Source organism: Peromyscus leucopus, chromosome 14 (genome assembly GCF_004664715.2).
Source record: "Peromyscus leucopus breed LL Stock chromosome 14, UCI_PerLeu_2.1, whole genome shotgun sequence".
Taxonomy (NCBI): domain Eukaryota; kingdom Metazoa; phylum Chordata; class Mammalia; order Rodentia; family Cricetidae; genus Peromyscus; species Peromyscus leucopus.
In genome coordinates, this window is record NC_051075.1 from 40,456,621 (window position 1) to 40,477,609 (window position 20,989).

At 41.2% G+C, this 20,989-nt stretch overlaps 1 protein-coding gene across 2 annotated transcripts in view; it reads left to right on the forward strand.

Annotated features, from left to right (window-relative positions):
- Ppm1a (protein phosphatase, Mg2+/Mn2+ dependent 1A) overlaps positions 1-20,989 on the forward strand; it is a 52,294-nt gene that overhangs the window by 23,568 nt on the left and 7,737 nt on the right. For both annotated transcript variants that reach the window (XM_037210616.1, XM_028858187.2), the window contains exons 2-4: positions 11,803-12,656; positions 14,627-14,744; positions 18,801-18,909. In XM_037210616.1, coding sequence (XP_037066511.1) covers positions 11,803-12,656; positions 14,627-14,744; positions 18,801-18,909 — 1,081 coding nt within the window. The remainder of the gene's footprint in view (positions 1-11,802; positions 12,657-14,626; positions 14,745-18,800; positions 18,910-20,989) is intronic.

Consider the following 20,989-nt stretch of genomic DNA (forward strand, 5'->3'; position numbering starts at 1 on the left):
CCGGCTAAAATGGTGCAGTTTTTTTAATATCCTAAATTTATATTCTTACTTTTTTTAACGATTTTTGTTTTTATTTTTCATGTTTCACAAACCAGATTTTTAAATTTTTTTATGTGTAAGTGATTTAGTGTTCTAGAGTAAATCAAAGTCAGCACATTCTTGAGTATCTTTAGAATTTATATATTTAGGTTCCATGCTTTTGTGGAATATTTTTTATTCTTTTGACAATTTCATACATGCATACAATGTATTGTGATCCTATCTAATCCAAATCCCTCTCCCCCCAGACACCTCTCCTACCTTAATACCCTGTCATCTTTTTAATTTTTTAACAACCCATGGAGTCCAGTTAGTGTTACCTGCATGGCCATCTACTAGCCATGGGCAGCCAACCAGCAGCCATGAGTTGCCAGTAGCTCCTCAGCTGGGAACTGGGTGCTCATACGCCACTCCAATAAGCTAGAAAGTTGACTGGCTTGGTCTTGTGCAGGTAACCATAGCTGCTGTTGAGTTTATAGCATCTCACAGCTCTCCTTCCCACCCTCTGACTCTTACATCCTTTCTTCCCCACCCCTACCCCCCCACCCCAAGCTTCCTCTGTGTTCCCTGAGCCTTGGCAGTGGCTGGGGGAAGGGAGCGGGGCATGATAAAATATTCCAGTAAGGGCTGAGCACTCTACTGTCCTCAGCACTTTGATTGGTTATGTCTGCCTTGACTGCTGCCCACTACAAACAGAAGCTTCTGACCCAGACCCAGCCCAAGAGCAAGCAGCACTAGCCTGTGGATGTAAATATTTAAAGGTAGTTCGACAAGAGAATTCAGCAAAATTACAGTAGTAAGTTTCCCACCAGCGTAGTGGTTCTCAGCCTTCCTAATGCTGCGACCCTTAATTTAATACAGTTCGTCATGTGATGGCCCCCAACTATAGAATTACCTCATTGCTACTTTTCACAACTGTAATTTTGTTACTGTTATAAATCATAATTAAATATCTGTGTTTTCCAGTGGTCTTAGGCGACCTCTTTGTACGGGTTGTTCGACCCCCAGTGGGTCGCCACTTGCAGGTTCTTGAGGTTGAAAACTGCTGCAGCCATCGTGCCTATGACTTCAGCCCTGGGCTCTTTACCAGGCTCCCTCCAGTGGAGCAAGCCTCATATCCGGTCAGAAAATAGCTGATTGCCCCCTGCCCAGTCCTGCATTATCGCACCAGTGGGCACGTCTTGTCTGAGAGGTTGGTTTTTGAGCATGCAGGGTCCACCACAGTGGAAGTCTATTGATGACTTTTCTCTACTAATGGCATGCATAGCCCCTTCCAACACTATGAAAGGTAGGACATTTCCACATTGGTTCTAGCTTGATGGGTCCACAAATTGGTTCCTCTTTTCTATTTAAAGATTACTAATTTTCTCTGTTGTTTACCCCAGAATAGTATGATTAGCTAACTTGCTTGTCAGAGTATCTGGACATCATTCATATCTTCCCTTTGGAATTCAAGCTGGCTGACTGAATTATATGTATTATTATCAGTCTTTGAAGGGGTTGATAGTCCTCTTCTAGCTAGTCCTTAGTTTGGGACAGGTAAGGAACTTGGTCCCCATTGGTTTTCTCCTGTTGCAGTAACTGCAGAGTGCTGTGGGATGATCTGTATGTCAAATTGCTCTGATTGGTCAATAAATAAAACACTGATTGGCCAGTGGCCAGGCAGAAAAATATAGGCGGGACAAGGAGAGAGGAGAATTCTGGGAAGTGGAAGGCTCAGTCAGGGAGACACTGCCAGCCGCCGCCATGACAAGTAGCATGTGAAGATGCCAGTAAGCCACGAACCACGTGGCAAGGTATAGATTTATAGAAATGGATTAATTTAAGATGTAAGAAATAGATAGCTAGAAGCCTGAGCCATTAGGCCAAACAGTTTAAACAATATAAGTCTCTGTGTTTACTTGGTTGGGTCTGAGCGTCTGTGGGACTGGCGGGTGACAGAGATTTGTTCTGACTGTGGGCCAGGCAGGAAAACTCTAGCTATTGCAGAGTACCATCTCTTCCAGTAGGACTTCAGTTTTCACAGCTGACTTGATAAAGTATTATAAACTTGGTGGTTTAAAGGAGTTTAGACTGATTGTGTCCTCTTAGAGTTCTAGGGGAAAGTGGGTTTCCCTAGGTCATAGTCAAGGTTTCACAGAAATGTGCTCACTCCAGTGACTTTGGGTTGCTTTTCCCACCTTCTGTGGCTATTAGCATTCTGTCCCTCACCTTGCACATCACCCCAAACATCAAGGTCACCATCTCCAGATTCCTCTCTTTTGTCAGATGACTTCTGTAGCTGGAGAATTTCTCTCCAGCTCCCGCCAAGTCCCAGCAGTCCCGGCATTCTGACAGCCCATTTATAAAATAAACACACAGACACTTATATTATTTACAAACTATATGGCCTAATGGCTCAGGCTTCTAGCTATCTAGTTCTTACATCTTAAATTAATCCATTTCTATAAATCTATACTTTGCCACATGGCTCATGGCTTACCGGCGTCTTCACATGCAGCTTGTCACGGTGGCGGCTGGCAGTATCTCCCTCACTCAGCCTTCCACTTCCCAGAATTCTCTTCTCCTTGTCCCGCCTATACTTCCTGCCTGGCCACTGGCCAATCAGTGTTTTATTTATACAGAACGATGTCCACAGCAGACTTCTGTATGCCAGTTGTGTTCTGACTCTTATACGGACATGTGGCTGCATTTGTAGACCTGGATCATCCAGGATTACTTTCCCATCTCAAATTCACAGTTTAATCGTATCTGCAAACACCATCTTTCCCTGACATCTAAAATTGGGTAGCATAGGATTAAGGCCTGGTAATTTCAGGAGCCATTATTTAGCCCACAAACAGGTATCATTTTGTTTTGCTGCTTTGGAATGACACAGCCATGTGGACTCAATTAAACGACAGCCTCAGATTTATGCTGCTAATTAGAATCTAGTGGTATTGCTCTCCTTCTAAAACAATGGTACTCAGACACTGGTGAGAAGTGAGATGAGCTCAGCTTAGCTCCTGGGAGCTGCAGAGACTTCAGAGGATGGGTGCTTGGGAGGGGCTAACAAATCAGGATGGTCAAATTCTTTTTTTTTTTTTTTAGATTTATTTATTATGTATACAGCAGGTATGACTGCAGGCCAGAAGAGGGCACCAGGTCTCATTACAGATGGTTGTGAGCCTCCATGTGGTTGCTGGGAATTGAACTCAGGACCTCAGGGAGAGTAGCCCACACTTTTTTTTTTTTTTTTTTTTGGTTTTTTTTTTGGTTTTTCGAGACAGGGTTTCTCTGTGTAGCTTTGTGCCTTTCCTGGAACTCACTTGGTAGCCCAGGCTGGCCTTGAACTCACAAAGATCCACCTGCCTCTGCCTCCCAAGTGCTGGGATTAAAGGCGTGTGACACCACTGCCCGAGGATGGTCAAATTCTATTAGTGTTGGTATGGTAGTATTGGCAGTCTGCATTTTTAGCTACCCCCCACTTTTTTTTTTTTAACAAATTGATCTTTCTGTAGTAAAATAATATCACAATTTTAAGAATAACAGGTTTTTGTTTATTTGTTTGAGACAGAGTTTCTCTATGTAGTTTTGGCTGTCCTAGAACTCAGTCTGTAGACCAGGCTGGCCTCTAACTCAGAGATTCACCTGTCTCTGCAGTCTGAGTGCTGGGATTGAAGCCATGCACCAGCACCGACTGGCTTGTTTTTGTGTTTTGAGAAGGGTCTCTCTTTGTATTCCTTGCTGTCCTGGGGCTTGCTCTGTAGACCAGGCAGGGTTCAAGCTCACTTGAGAGATCTTCTTGCCTCTGCCTCCTGAGTGCTGGGATCAAAGACATGTGCCACCAAGCCTGAATAATCAATCTTCTGATAGTGCTTGCTTGTTGATATGCCAAATCCTAAAGAAAGAGCTATTTCCCTGGTATTTTAAAACGATTAGGCAATTTTCTTAGTTAATTATGATTTTGGTTTTCTGGATGTATTAACAGTTCAGGGGTTGGAGAGATGGCTCAATAGTTAAGAGCTGGGCTGGAGAGATGGCTCAGAGGTTAAGAGCACTGGCTGTTCTTGCAGAGGTCCTGAGTTCAATTCCCAGCAACCACATGGTAGCTCACAACCATCTGTAATGAGATCTGACACCCTCTTCTGGCATGCAGGCAGAACACTGTCTACATAATTAATAAATCTTAAAAAAAACAAAAAAGAGAAATAGTTAAGAGCACTGGCTGCTCTTCCAGAGGACCCTGGTTTGATTACAGTACCCACATGGCAGTCTTCACATGGTGCAGAGACAGACATGCAGGTAGAACACTCAACACAAAATAAAAATAAATACCAGCATGCATGCAAAGGGACAAAATAAAAAGTTGGTGTTATGCACTGATAATAGTGCTAACTTGGAGATTACGACTTGCTAGGGATAAAAGTAGGTTAAATTTTCACATATTTAAGAAGCATAATCCATGAGACTTGATGGAAGAGCTTAGGGAGCTCTTGCAGCGTGTGGGAGAAGGCCTAGGAAGAAACCTGAAGAATGCCAGTGCTTAATGGCTGAGGAGATGAGGGTGAGCCTCCCAAAGAGACAAGGATGGGGAACCTGGAGTAGTGTGGAAATTGGGGGCAGGGAGCGCATCTTAGTCAGGGGAAGAATGTTTCAGGAAGGATCGTAGTGTTGAAAGGCAGTGTGAGCAGTTGGTTAGATAGGCCGTGAGATGCTAAGAGCACTGGCTGCTCTTCCAGAGGACCCAGGTTCAGTTTCCAGTACCTACACGGCAGCTCACAACTGTCTGTAACTCCAGTTCTAGGGAATCCTATGCCCTCTTCTACTTTCTGTGAGTACCTAGCAGGCTTGTGATGCACAGACATACATCAGGCAAAACACCCATACACACAATAAAAGCATGAATAAACCCCCTCCCAAAACAACACCACAAAACCCTCACACGACTCAAAGTTGATTGGATAAAGTGTCTTGAAGGACCCTGGCCAGGTTCCACTTGGGAGTATCAGTGCTCTTCAGAAGATTAACTGAAAAGGAGGCAGGTGCGTGGCTGGAAGAGTGGACACCAAGATTTTGGTGAGCGGCATGAGTAGCACCTGAGTGTCTAAACGTCATGTTTCAAGGCCTAGTGTAGTGGCACACTTAGAACCCCAGCGCTCCTGAAACAGTGTGAGTTCAGGGATCTTTGTGAGTTTGAGACTCATATAGCAAGTTCCAGGCCAGGCAGGGCTACTTTGCGGAAACCCTGTCTCAAAAGATAAAAAAATAAAAAACATCAGTCAGTCACACCATTTGAGAGATGTTGATGTGAAGGAGCCAAGGAAGATAATAGTGTGGGAGCCCAGAAAAGTAGTCTGAAATTCATTCAAGCCTGGATGCTAGAGCTCTCACAGATGGGTTTATCATGGACAAGAAACAGGAAGAATAGATAAAATACAGGGATATTATTTTTACTATACTATACTACACATCCCTATGCAACCCCATATTAGCCTTAAATAAACCATTATCTATTTTGGGCAGTCTTTAAAAAAAAAAATGAATCAAACTCTACAAGTATTTGTTTGCCTATGGACACAGTCTAATAAAACAGTCCCCCAGTTTTCTATTAGAATAAAAACAGATGAGGCAGGATGAGTTCTGACAGGAATTTGGTCACATTTGCTGACCTAATATTACCATCTCCATCTCCATTGCAACTCTCCATTTTTCATCTTTGTCCTCAGACTTTGTTATTTGCATGTGTAGAATTGGAGTGCAAATGTGTTAACCATTTTTGTTTTCCCCTTCTTATTAGCTCTTCCCTCCCAATTTGTCAGTTTTTTATGCGCTTCTTTCTCACGGCTGTAGATAACCTTGAGGTAGCTGCCTTAATTAGTAGTGGCTTGGGAAATGAAAAGTGCTTTGTGTGGTCTGAATTATCCTTTGCAGAGATGTGACTGTAAGCAGCATGTGTTGCTGTACTGAACTGCAGCTGTTAATATGTCGCCTAATACTGCTATTCAGTGTACACTTGAGAAGGCAGCCACTCCTTGAGGACCAGGTTTGTCTGTCCGTAAGTCCGGGCGAACTGTAGAATGTAGAGTTGATGGCACTCGTGCATTTCTGTTCTGCATCCCCTGCATATAACGCACATACACCTGCCATGTGGTTCCTGCGCTCTAACCAGTGCCTTCCTACCACTCCTCTTTCCCTGGGAAGCTTCTTGTCTCATCCTGTTTGCACTCCTCTTTCTCTGTGGCTTTCCTTTCCATCTTTAGATTCCCATCTCTTAGGCAGATCTATTCCAGAATGTCCCATTTTATAACTAAATCTATTTTAATGCCCTTCAAAGGCCCTGTAGTTCCCAGCATCCTTCCTGTTGGAATGCCAGCTTAGCAGTGCTTTGTTATTTGAGTCTCCCCTTGAATCTTACCAGCCCCCATCGTAAATATCCACATTCGGTATTGCTTCTCAGCATTGAGAGCTCGATACGAGATAATGCAGTATCAGTTGCTAAGAGAGTATCATTTTCCTCACATTGTTGACATGTGTCTGTTTGACATAGAAACTTGGGGGACTGTTTTATTATAAGACTGTCCACAGGCAAACAGATATTTGTAGTTTGTTTCAATTTTTTTAAAGACTGCCCAAAATAGATAATGATCTGTTATTTAAGGCTAATAGGGGGTTGCATAGGGATGTGTAGTATAGTATAAATAGTATCTCCTTATTTATCTATTCTGCCTTCTAAAGAGTAGTCAAGTTGTTTTCATGTTTGCTATTATAGTTCTCAGAGAGGGTCAATGGTAAAATATGTAAAGCTTGTTAAACTGCTCTTCAGTGTGATTCTTAGTGGAATAAACCTCATGACTAGTGGATTATTACATTAGCTTTGCTTAGTGAGAGGCACAAGCTGCTGAGGGGTTAGGGATGTAGTTTTGCTATAGACTGTATCGTACACTGGGTCCTGGGCTTGGTTCCTAGCATTACCGGAAAAAGCAGACAATGGTTGACCTTTAATGAGTGGATTTTTCAGTTTAGAGATTGGTTTCATTTTAAAGGATTCAAAATGTTTATCATAGCACTTTGCTTTGAAATTCAGATCAGCTGCTAATACTTGTGATGAGACCCGGTATGTACTCAAGTAGGTTTAAGACTCAGAAGACTGAGTGAAACTTTCATGGTCACACACACACACACACACACACACACACACACACACAGACACACACACACACACACACACACACACGCATCTGTTCATTTAATAATTGGACTAAGTAAAATACTGTTTAGTCATCCAGGTATGCAAGAGGTCTATGTAAACAATATTTATATTAGTAAAGACCTTCTGACACTAGAGTTACATAATCAGCATCCTTTTTTATGTAGTTTATAGTTGGCTACTTCACTAGGTTTCTATAAATTATTCAGAGTCTAAGTAGGTAAGATTTGTGAATCGCCTACTTTAGTTTGGAGGAATTAATTTATTTGGTAATTCCATATGCATACATGGTAAATAAGTCCTGGACTTGTTTCTAAAGGGGAGAGCAAGGTCTCTTGTTACGCAGAGTGAAAATCTAGATTTGCTGTTTGTGGGAATAGAGTAGTGATTAAATAGTGTTCTTGTGCTCAGTGCCTCCTTTCTTACCAAGCTGTCTGTGACTGGTTTGCAGTATCATTCCGAAAGTCAGTGTTAATATGTCCACTTTCAGTGGGGAAATTGCAGAATGATAGTCTAGGTCGGCATCAGGTGTCTTAATCACAACTCATACATACACCCAGCTGGCTAGTCAGCCTAGTAAGGCAATTCACACCCAAATGAGGCAACTTGCTGTTGAAGTAGTAGGTAACTTAATGGCTCAGTTTCTTCATTGGTAAGGTAGGGCTGTAATAATGCCAATATTGGCATAACAGTTTCAAGATGTTAATACATTCATCAAACTTGTGAATAGTGTTTGCCTGGTACTCCTCCCCCACATGCACCCAAACAATGTGAGATGTTACTTCTAAGCCTGTAATCATTCACTAATGTCTTCTCTAGTTGTTGAGAGGGGTGGGTGTGGGCTATAGGTTAGTTTTTAAGAGAATATCCTGTGCTTTTAAAACAAGTCTTGGTTTGGTTTTCTTTGGACTTCTGGGTAGAGGTAACTGTTGAGGTAAGAGTTGAGGACACTGTAGAGGAAGCAGTGTTCTCAAGTCCTCTTTGTCCCTTCAGTACAGCCAGACTCCAATGTTGGACTTCTTCCTGAGGCCAGCCTGTCTGGTTTCTTCTTCCATAGAGAAGCCAGCTGTGTGATATGCTGGTCACTTCCGCCCTGAGGGCATGCAATGCTCATGGAGTTGGCAGCCATTGGCCTTGAGCTGGCTGCTGCCCTCCCCGTATGTGCTGTACCGCGCGCGCGCGTGTGTGTGTGTGTGTGTGTGTGTGTGTGTGTGTGTGTGTGTGTGTGTGTATAGAGTGGCTTTGCTGCATTACTCAAGACACTGCCTTTTGTTGCGCACGATGTGTGATAGAATTAAATGTCTGTTGTTAAATGCTATCTGTCGTACCTTCTAATAAGCAGGTTATTTCCAGTGGTTGCCATTTATAGCTCTTAGTAATAGTCACACACACTTTCTTTGGCAGATGGGACAGTTTCTTTAAGATGGCGTAGTTCAAGTTCTTTAACTGACGACAGTTAGAAACATGGTGCGCTTGAGCTTGTTAACACAAGTGTACATCTGGAGCAGCAACTTGGAGGAATAGTGTTATTACCTTACCTTTGTTGCCTTGCTCCTACTTTATAAGATGCAGATCAGACACAAGCACAGAGGTGAGACTCCATCGCCTGGGCATTGCCTGCCATTAATAACATACTGCTCTGGAGTGGTCATTAGGATCACTGTGTTGACGTGCAGTGCATCTTCCAGCTTTTGCTATTAGTGAGATCACTGGAGTTTCTGTTTGACTCACACTCTTCCAAACTTCTGATATTGTCAGGTAGACAAGAAGTGACATTTTTTAATTGCCTCCCCCATTTACTAATGTCTTTAAAGTATGTTTTAAAGTGTATTATACAAGGGATAAATGTGTAGCTCATTTGTAGACTACTTAACCTAGCATGAGTGAGGTTTTGAATTCCATCTTGGCCACTCCTCAAATGTATAATACATACAGGTTTTTACTGAAGGGCAGACAAGGCAGGCGTCCAGGAGAAACATCATGGTTGACTCCATTGCTCTGGTAGAAAGTAATACTGTAAGTATTGCATAATAATAAATGGCTTTACTGTATTGTGTGTATACTGTGCTAGACATGATGCTAAGTGCATTGTACATTTATTCTTGTAAGAATCCCACAAGAGCTGGGCAGTGGTGGCACACTGCTTTAATCCTAGCACTCGGGAGGCAGAGCCAGGCAGATCTCTGTGAGTTTGAGGCCAGCCTGGTCTACAGAGTGAAATCCAGGACAGGCACCAAAACCAAAACTACACAGAGAAACCCTGTCTCAACCCCCCGTCCCCCCCCAAAAATAATCCCACAAGATTAGCACCTTATGCGAGGCATGATGGTGCACACCATTATTCTCAGCACTCCAGAAGCCGAGCGAGGCAGGGGGATTTCTGTGAGTCTCAGGCTAGCCAGAGCTATACAGTGAGACCCTGTCTTTGATGTTGGTTTTTGTTTTGTTTTGTTTTGTTTGAGACAGGGTTTTTCTGTGCAACCCTGGCTGTCCTGGAACTCTCTGTGTAGACCAGGCTGGCCTTGAACTCAGAGACCCCTGCCTCTGCCTGGGATTAAAAGTGCTGGAGACTCTGTTTTTTTAAAAAAAAAAAAAAATTAGCCGGGCAGTGGTGGTGCATACCTTTAATCCCAGCACTCAGGAGGTAGAGAAACCCTAACCTGGGGGGGGGTGTGTGTGTGATAAAAAGATCAGCACCTTATTACACAGTTGAAGAAAGCCATTCAGAAAAGATAGTAGTCTCACACTTGCTGCGACCACACTGTTGAAAAGAGTAGAACCAGAGTTGAAACCCAGCAGGTCTGACTTCCTAACTTGGGTTCTTTAGTGCCTGCAGTCGTTGGGAAGGTCTTAGAAGACTATGGGTTCCTCATCATTCTTGTTGGTTTGGCTGTGAAGTGAACTTCAGTTTGAGTTTTACTACCAACGTTCAGGTGGTTATTTCTAGTGTGATCACATTTTGAGCTGATTTTTCTCTTTGGTTCTCATCTCTTGACATCCCCCCTCCCTTTTTTTTTTGAGGTCCTGATGGAGAGTGAGGCAGGGTCTCTGTATTATGTAGTCATGGTTGTCCTGGAACTTTTTTTTTTTTTTTTTTTTTGGTTTTTCGAGACAGGGTTTCTCTGTGTAGCTTTGTGCCTCTCCTGGAACTCACTTGGTAGCCCAGGCTGGCCTCGAACTCAAAGAGATCCACCTGGCTCTGCCTCCCGAGTGCTGGGATTAAAGGCGTGCGCCACCACCGCCCGGCCGTCCTGGAACTTTTCTCACAGAGACTCACCTGCCTCTGCTCAAACCGCCACACCAGGCTTTACCTCATCTTTTACACCTTTTGTGTATTTCATCTGATTTCCCCCCTATGATTTGCAACTTTGGTAGGCCTTATAATTGGCATGGGAATTTTTAAAATGTAATCTTCAGAGTTTTTAGTGTGTGTGTGTGCGCGTGCGTGTGTGTGCGCGCGTAGTGGAAGTCAGAACTTGGAGGAGTTGGTTCAGTTTTCTCTCCCTGGGCATCAGTTGTTCAGCAGAAGGAAAAAAAATGTGGTGTGTGTGTGGGATTGCTGCGAAGCAAAATTCTTTCCTAAAGCGTTTTATCATTACTGGTTCTTTAGTCCTCTAGTTTCAAAACTTCACCTGGACACCGTCTGTCACCCTCATTATACACATCTTCTCTACCTCCTGTCTCCATCCAGTATTCTATCCTACTTGAAGATTTTCTTTAGTTTGTGATTCATTTGATTACTTGGACTGCATTATTAAATGCGTTATTAAAATGTTGAAATGTGTCTGTCTTTGTGGGTCCATTCCAGATCAAGGAGCTGGCTGTTAAGTATTGGTAAAGGGTTAGATGAGCCGAACTAGACCTTTGAATCTCTTTTATGATTTATACCCAATGATCATAAAGCATGTAATGATACATATTATTACTATTAGCTTTATTATCAGATTAATTCTGTTACCTTTTTTGCATAATAAAATTTGTCATTAAATGTGTTGCAACTTGAAAATTGAAGCTGACCCCTTTAGAAATTGACTGGTTTCATAAAAGACTGCAGAGTCTGATGAAGGGTAGAATCTGAACTGGACTTGAAAGGGTAGATACAGGTAGTTTTTTTCTGTTGGTAAAGAGGTGAGTTAGGTAGGGATTCCAGCTCTAAGGAGAATGACCTGCACAAGAGCTTAAAGAAAGGCATTGAAAATTTGGACCAGTGTGAGTTTTTTATTGACACACACCATAATTGCAAGATTGGGTGTGATGAGTACACCCTGAAATCTTGCCTAGTTCCCGTAAGTTAATGGTCACTGCTGGGTCTCCTTGGTGTCACAGAGAGGCAGGCAAGCTCCCCTTTGCCTGGGGACTTAGTTCCCTCTGCTGCTTGTCTGGTTGAGCTGTACTCGATCCGCCTTCCCCCTTCTTGTTCATCTCCACGTTCCAAGTCAGCAGCTCAGCACTTATGGCTGGAGCCTGCGCCTTGTGGTCACAGCTTCCTTGTGTCTCGGAGGCACTTTCAAAAGACTACTGGATGTGTTTTGTTTCAGACAGTCACTGACTTTGTTCTCTCTCTTCCTTTACAGACCTAGAGGATCAAGTCATAATGGGAGCATTTTTAGACAAGCCAAAGATGGAAAAGCATAATGCCCAGGGGCAGGGGAATGGGTTACGCTATGGCCTAAGCAGCATGCAAGGTTGGCGAGTTGAAATGGAGGATGCGCATACAGCTGTGATCGGTTTGCCAAGCGGACTTGAGACGTGGTCATTCTTTGCTGTATATGATGGGCATGCTGGTTCTCAGGTTGCCAAATACTGCTGTGAGCATTTGTTAGATCACATCACCAATAACCAGGATTTTAAAGGCTCTGCAGGAGCACCTTCTGTGGAAAATGTAAAGAATGGGATCAGAACAGGGTTTCTGGAGATTGATGAACACATGAGGGTTATGTCAGAGAAGAAACACGGTGCAGACAGAAGTGGGTCGACAGCTGTGGGGGTCTTAATTTCCCCCCAGCACACTTACTTCATTAACTGTGGAGACTCGCGAGGGTTACTCTGTAGGAACAGGAAAGTTCACTTCTTCACACAAGACCACAAACCAAGCAATCCGCTGGAGAAAGAACGAATTCAGAATGCAGGGGGCTCTGTGATGATTCAGCGTGTGAACGGCTCTCTGGCTGTGTCAAGGGCCCTTGGGGATTTCGATTACAAATGTGTCCATGGAAAAGGTCCCACAGAGCAGCTCGTCTCACCGGAGCCGGAAGTCCATGATATTGAAAGATCTGAAGAGGATGACCAGTTCATTATTCTTGCATGTGATGGCATCTGGGACGTCATGGGAAACGAAGAGCTCTGTGACTTCGTGAGATCCAGACTTGAAGTCACTGATGACCTTGAGAAAGTTTGCAATGAAGTAGTTGACACCTGTTTGTACAAGGTAGACTTCTTTTTCTCTCTCAGCTTTATGTCGTTAATTACTGTTCCCTTTAATCACTGTGGAGCCTGTAGATACCAAAAATACACTTGGGGCACAATTACAGTAAATTTTTTACCAACTGTGAAAATATAGGGATACTTTAGGAATTAGCCAGTTACCATCTGTGCAAGAGTTGTGTCTGAATGTTTGGTCTTTAACCATGAGTATTTAAGCTTTTGGTACTATAGAAGAATAACAGAGATAAAAGATTCTATGTGGGTGCCTGAGAAAGAGGGTGGGAAGGTTTTGAGCTCTATCTGTAAGTTCTGGACATGCTTTGGAACACTAGCTGAACAGCGGAGTTGAGTGAGTGTTGGGTATGGCGCACTACAGATAGCCTCGGATGTGGAGTCCGAAGGACTTGGTGTGAGACCCTGCGACTTGAGGTAAGCTGTTATTGAATTGTTACATCAAAGAACAGAGATTACCCTGTCTAGTGGGGCTTTTGGGAGGATCAAATGGGATCGTGTACATAGATCAGCTAGCTGAGCCCTTAGGTATTTTATAGATGAGGAAGCTGAAGCCAGAGAAGATTGTGCGGACTTAAGAGTCGAACAGACCTGGGATCAGGGCTTACCTCTATTACTTTTGTACTCTTCAGACCTAAAGAAACTGTTCAGCCTCTCTCAGCTACAAAATATAAATAATGTCTAACTTATAGGACTATTAAAGATTTACATTAGTGAGTGTGTGCGTGCGCATGCGTGTACACACTCTAGTCTGATAGGTAATACATAGCCGATACGTGCTGCTAGCTTTCCTGGGAATTCAGAACTCATTTCTGCAATGTCACACAACTCCAGTCGCAGCATCCAGACCAGAACACCTGTACCACACTGTAATGTTTTATCAGTAACGCTTGTTGACTGTCTTTGAAAACAAACATTTATGTGTCTACACAGTCAGCTCAGTGTAAAATCTTAGTTCTACTAGAAGGACAGTTTCTGTAACGCCTGCGTGTGTGTTTTTAAAGGGCACGGGGTGGCAGTGTGCTGTCCGTTTCTGAGCAGGGAGAACAGCAGTAAGGTGCACATGGTCTTTGTCCCGCTCAGTGCGCATGAGCTCAGCAGCCTTTTGCTAGGTTCGCTATGTAGTACTAGAGAATTAAGTGCTGTTAGCTAAATAAAAACTTGAATTGTTAGATTCGAATTTTAGTAAATTAGTCAAGTTAGACTTTATCTTTCTGTGTTCTGTTTTAAAATGATTCAATACCTTAGCATTTGCCATATTTTATGATTTTCCTCATAAGAGTCTCTTTGCTATTAAGCTGTTTGAATTATTTGTTGTTTAATGTGTATAAGATCAATTTTTCCATACAGCTGAATTAAATACTAAAAGTAAGGAAAGTGTAGGAAAGCTGTCAATTCAAATGTTCTACTTAGAGCAGTCTGAATAATTTGAATGTACTTCCTAAGTTAAGTCAGTACTTTATCATATAAGTTATGTGTTAAAATATGTGTTATAAAAGTATAAACTTTCATCTAGTTTTCCTTCTGATTGCATATTTCTACTTCAGAAACAAGTGCATTAACCCCAGAGTGTGCTGTGACAAGAGTGTAAGACTAGCGTTGGCCAGCTCTGCCCTGTGAGATGGCATGTGTGCCTGTGTGCTGTTGACATGGCAGGGGACTCCCCGCAAAGTGCCCGCCGAGAATGTGTAGGGGAAGCTGTGTTTTATAGGCTCCTGACCAGTAATTCTCACAGAGGATGGAGCCTGGCATGATTGTTTCTCCTGGAATGCTGCTTATAATATTTAATAGATTATGTGGAGGCAACTTTCTCCCCACATACATATCTACTTTTTTCTCCTTAAAAATAACATTTTTTAAACTAGAAATGATATAGTTATAATGGGCATAATTATAAAGATTCTCAAGGTTATAAAAAGTAGAGGGAAAACCAAATATTTTTTTGCCCTTTTCCTTTCCCAGGGAAGTCGAGACAACATGAGTGTGATTTTGATCTGTTTTCCCAATGCACCTAAAGTCTCAGCAGAAGCCGTGAAGAAGGAGGCGGAGCTGGACAAGTACCTGGAATGCAGAGTAGAAGGTGGATCATTTCACAAAAATAAGTAGCTTTATTTCACAAACAAAACCTTCAACACAAAGTCTAACATTTTAGAGTTTTTAGTTTTTTACATGCCTTTAACACCTAGTACTTACCGTGTAAAAGTGGACAGGACATTGTGTAGTAAACATTTAGATGTGTGCCCCAGGAATCATGTCCGATTAGAAATAACTAGCATGGCCTTGTGCATTATGATTAGAGAACTTCTGTTCTGAATGATTGAATGATGGCTGAACTCACTGGCATGAGTAATTTTATGCCAGGAAAACCCAATTTGTCCTGTTTTGGAGTATGTCATCTTCCTGTGAAAAGTTGTGTGCATTAACTTCAATCTCTGGAATATTTCATTTATTTACCTGTGTTTGGTTGGTTGGTTTTGGGGTGGTTTTGTTTGGTGTGTTTTTTTTTGTTTGTTTGTTTCATTTTTTGTTTTTGATAACTTGAAGGTCAACTGGTTAATAATAACTGTCACATCCTACAGCTTTTAAAACTTAGTTTCAGCTCTGACAGCTTCCTTCCTAAGCTTTCACCTTACAACACAGACCTGGCAGGAATCAACTCTCAAATGAGGTCAAGAAAGTGGTTTGGAACTGTAGGAGTGTGGTTCTAAAATTTCGGCAAATTATTTTAGAACAAATGCAAAGTGTTTATACCTCAGAAAAAAAAAAGTGACAGTTTTAAATATTGGAAGAATTTATTCTTTTGTTGGTGGGGTGGGTAGGTTGGTTGTGGACTGGGGACCAAATCTAAGGTCTCTTGCACAGTAGGCAGGTGTTTTCCTCTGAGCCACGCCCCAGTGCTTACACCATCTTGGATGAAGCTGCTCTCTAAGTATAAACTCAAGCACTGGGTTCACTGTGTGGATATATACAGTAAGCATGTAGAGTATGCAGGCCCTAGAAACAGAAACACTGCACTGTAAAAAGTGCATTTTGGTCTCCTGATACCGTAATTGGCATGCAAGCATTGACCTACCACACTATTGCATCCCATTGTGTCTTCATTATTAAAATTACTGTGCATCTTAATTTATTTTCTCCCTTTTTATTGCTTGATATCATTTGTAATTTGTCTATTAGAATCATGCTTGGCTTGGGTTGTCGGTGTATTTAGAGGCTTGAGGTTTTATTACTCTCCCTTCCCTATGGTAACGTATATTTGTACTGTTTAATATTTCATTCATGGAATGTACTAGTCAATGCATTTTTCCTCACTATTTTCAAGGGTCTTGTAATTTTTCACATCTTAAGTTATTTCAATATGTTATCTGTAGATAAAACAGTAAAGTTAAAAATACTTAGAATGTTACAGAGTGATTGGTCTAAATTGCTGATTAGTAGAAAAATATGGAACCAAAAAAAATCTGTATGGGGTAAGTTGATGTTGATATTTGGCACTTTATTTTATTGGTATTAAATGGGCATACATTTTATTGGTATAAAGAAATAATAAGTATTTTAGCATTTTTACTATGGAGTGGAATCCAGTTTTAGAATGAATTGCTATTTTTCTCTTCAGTGTGCTTTATTTTAAAGTAAGTTTTTGGTGGAATTATCAGATATTCACTACATATAATTTTATTATAGTAAGTTTTATATTTCATACTATCAAGTGACAGTTGCCACCTGGGCAGAGTTTACATTAATAGCCAGTATTTTTGCTATGTTCAAGTGTTATACCATGCAATTGGAGGTAATATGTCATAAATTAAGTATGGTATTTTTAGATATGATGAGATGCAACTAGAGAGAAAATCATGTTAGTTCAAGCTGCTGCTATTTAAAGGCATGGAAGGAATGTATCTTTGCACTGTAAAAGATGTATGTCTTAACCGAAGAAGTATACAGCTTCTAAAACGGGCACCAGATACCTTTTTCTTTCTTTAAATACATGCCTTGACTCAACTGCTGTGACCTACTGAGCCTCGTGTGATTTGCTTTCCACGTTGGCATCTGTGTCTACAGCATTGAAGGACAAAGCTCCTCAGAGCCTCCCTTCTCCTTTACTGAGGGGAGGGGAGGAAAAGCCTGTTGCCTTACATAACCAGATGCTGTTGCACTTGTGGTCCTTAGGCGAGTTAAGATTATCCTCGCCTGAGTGTGACTGTCCCATCGCTGCTACTGGCCTGACTCCCTGAACAGTTGCTAATATGCAGGGAACTGAGAATTCCTTAAGTTCATTGAGGAAAGTGGGGAGGACCAGAGTGTGTTTGTGTCTGTGTTTATGAAACAGAGAATTCTTGACATTTATGTTCTTTAGGAAAGCACCAAGTCTTTGTGCAATCTAATTAAAATATGTAGTCCAAGAACAATTAAAAGAAGTTTCTTAACATTCAGGACTTTTCTAGAAGCTGAAGGAAGCAGGGATAGTGTAATTGTTCAATTTAAATGATTGTCCCACATCAAATAAGAGATTCTAATGGTTTCTAAAGCTTTTATTATTCTTAAAAGAATTTACTTTCCTGTATTCTTCACAATTAAAATATCATAACTTATATTTTGATGAAGATGTAAGCTACATCAAATACAGTGGGTTTTTTCATTTAGAACCGAAGCCATCCTTGGTTGCATTTATCATCAGTGTTCATTTCTCTTGTATCCAGAGCTCTCACCGAATGATTGTATTGGCCTAGTAGACACTGTGTTGTGTGTTACGCTTTTAGATTGTGAACTTGTGTAGCATAGGCAAGCATCAAATCCCTTTATTTTTGTATAGTAGATTTCAGCATTAGAACCATGTAGAAAATTAATATGCCAACATGTTAAAGATCATACAATAAAGGAACTTGGCAAACCGAATCTGAGATCCTTGCTTTCTGTTCAGATTTAAGACTCTTTTATTTTTTTAATTGTTTGAAGAAAAAGAAGGCATGATATAATAGATGTAAAGTTTGGCCTTTATTTTAAAAGGATAATTCTGAGCCATTTAAAGAGGTTTTTATGGGTAGTGATGTCTGTCTTAACGTGTGCCTTTAATGGTGAAGTAACATTTTGAGACTTGATAGAGAATGAAGATTTTATATGTGTTATTTTCAGAGGGATTTACAGATGGAGAACTAGAATGATAATTTCTTGCTCTGGTAGCAAAGAAAATACCATTTCTTACTATAAATATTGAGAAACAAAAATGTTCAAGTGCCTTGGACTGGGATTTGCCCTGAGAGTAATTATGCGGAGTCTCCAAATGACATCTTGTACTTAGTTTAGAGTTGGGGTAAGGGTCTCTGCTCACAGCTCAGGATGTCTGATAAGAAGAACAGCAACTGCCTGATAACACTGCCGATCCCTCTCTGTACCCTTGGGCCAACCTGATGCTGTGAAACTAACTATTTTTAATGCAGCCGTACAGTTCCTGAGTCTTTCTGTTCTTCATCTTTTTGTCATGAAATTTAGACCTTTTCATGTGGAGCCTTGCTTAAGTAACAAATGAAGGGGGCTGTGTGTATCTGTATATCATTTAAAGGTGTCTTAGAGGGGAAATTGATATACAGAGTGATGTTCAAGAATATAATTAATTTATCTACTTAAGTCATGTTGCCACTATAAAAATGTAGGTTAGAATGATAGGATCTAGTATATCTTCAATAAATTGCCTTATACTTAAAGGTACTTTTTCAAGTCTTGAGTTATTTATTTATTTATTTTTATATGTGCAATGTATTTTACAGGGTAAAGTACAGAAAACTTGTATCGAGTGTAAGGACAGGAGTTGATCTCCTCAACAGTAACTAATCGGCATCCTAAAGGAAGTCATTTGTACACACCTTGATCGTTTAACACATCAAGTTAACACAAAGTATTTTTTTTTTCTTTTCACATTTTTATCTTGTTTTCATTCATTGAAGTTGATATTTTGTGTCTTCTTCTGTATCCCCTGGCCTTAAATTTTTGAAGAATATTGACTATTTTTATACTAGTTTAGAAAATCTCAGGTGTAGTAAAGTAAATACTGTCTGTGATAACCTAAGATACCTTTGTTTCAGTGTTTTAAAAATTGAGTTTTGATAACATTTACAAAAAAAGTACTTCTGATTCCCAGAAATCATAAAGAAGCAGGGGGAAGGCGTCCCTGACTTAGTCCATGTGATGCGAACGTTAGCAAGTGAGAACATCCCCAGCCTCCCACCAGGGGGTGAATTGGCAAGCAAGTGAGTATGTTCTGTAGCTCCTGGCCTTTGTCTGTAGATAACTATGGTTTACTCGAATGTCCTGTCCTGTCTTCACTGTTAGGAAATGTAGTACTTGTTTGGAATCAGTACTTATTGTCACTGTTTATAATTGTACTGAGGGTTGTCCTCAGTGGAAGCTTGGGTAACGCTGATTTCCTTAAAGAATAAATGAAATAATACAGTGAAAGATTATTTTAAATGACATGATACTACAAAAGTGTAAGTGGCTGTGGTAATAGGTGGGGTATTTTTGTGTTGCCAATCCTTGTATAACTTTAACACTCAAGATTATCTTCAGTCTGGGCAATGTTTCTACATGTCTGTATTTTCCAGTGTTTGGTTGTTTATTATTGATTGATGTTTGGTGTCAGAAAGGGTAGACACTTCTTTGCCTTTTTTTCCTTTCCTGTCGCTTCATAGAACCATACTAATTTGTGTTAGATATTAAGCTTATATCTGTAGTTAACAGTGTGCATTGCACAACTCAAGTGGTTTGTTGTTGTTTGGGTTTTTGTTTCTTTCTTTCTCTTGTTTTTCGAGACAGGGTTTCTCTGTGTAGTTTTGGTGCCTGTCCTGCCTGGATCTTGCTCTGTAGCCCAGGCTGACTTTGAACTCACAGAGATCCGCCTGGCTCTGCCTCCCGAGTGCTGGGTATAAAGGCGTGCGCCACCGCTGCCAGGCTTCAAGTGTTTTGGTTGTTTTGTTTTGTTTTATTTAATTCAGTGCTTGGCACGTGGACGGATATTGTGACCATTTCTTTAAATTTCTGTAGTTTGCACATCTAATCTTTACTCTTTGTGATCATTTCACCAGAGATTCTAAAAGCTCCTTGTATTTTTTGAAAACTTTTTATATGACTGTCCATTAAATTGCTTCCAATCAATTTTAGAAGTGTGAAGGCTATACTTTAAAAGCACCATTACATTGGGGGGGGGGCAGCGTGGGGAAGAGGATAGAGGGAGGGAGGGAGGGAGGAGAGTATGCGTGGGGGGGGTTGTGATACTGAAGAGTAAATTCAAAGTCTCACACTTGCTAGTCAAGTGCTCTGCTATTAAGGATTAAAGAGGTATTCCCCTTCTTTTAGAGACATGATCTCCGTATAGCCCAGGCTTTGCTGACTCAAGTAATCTTTTCTTAGCTGTTGCGTGCTGGGTGAGGCCTATACCACCACACATGGCCAGACTTGAAAATAAAATAGTATTCAAAAACAAATTCCTATTTGTCACAGAAGTATTCAGCATTTTAGTTTTTGTGGAAGTTTTTTTGAAGGGGTGTTAAGAAAAGCAGAGACAGTAATATGCTGGATTAGTCTACTGTAGCATGTTAAAGTTGCTTCTCCTTGGAAGCTATGGTACCATCCTTAATTACATGTCTTAAGATTGGTATTGCTGTTGCTCAAGTGTAGCCATTTAAGTCAGCTCAGGTAGAAAGAAGTAAGGCCATATAGACTCTTAGTGTGTGCGTGTGTGTACATGTATTTGTGTACATGCCCATACATGTGCTTGGAGGCCAGAGGTTACTAATGTAGGGCTGATGACAGACGACATCTCCCTCTGTTGCTGTCCATCTTATCTTTGAGATTGGGTCCCACTACACCCAGAGCTCACTAGCTAGCTGGCCAATAAGCTCCAGGGATCCACTTGTTTTTGCCCGTCTTGGGATGCTAAGTCACTGAGTCACAGACTCAGCACTGTGTGGGGTCCCGACCAAGGTCTGTGCTGTGCAGGAGATGCTTCCCAGCCCTGCCGCCCAATCCCCAGGCTGGACTTCTCGGGAGGTTGGTTTGGGCATTTGTGTTGTGCTGTTTTAATTTTGTAAAGGCACCTGCCCCAAGCCTGGTGACCTGCTTTTGATCCCCAGAACCCATATAGTAGAAATAGAGATCAGACTTTTGCAAACTGACCTCTGACCTCCATATGTATGTGCTCACAGTAAATAAGTTAAAAAAAACAAAAAACCACTGGTCGGTTTATTAAATAAATAAAATCAACTGACTTTTGTTCTAGTGTTATCTGAACCAATGGAATGTTAACATTTATTCCACTTTAGAGAAACTGTA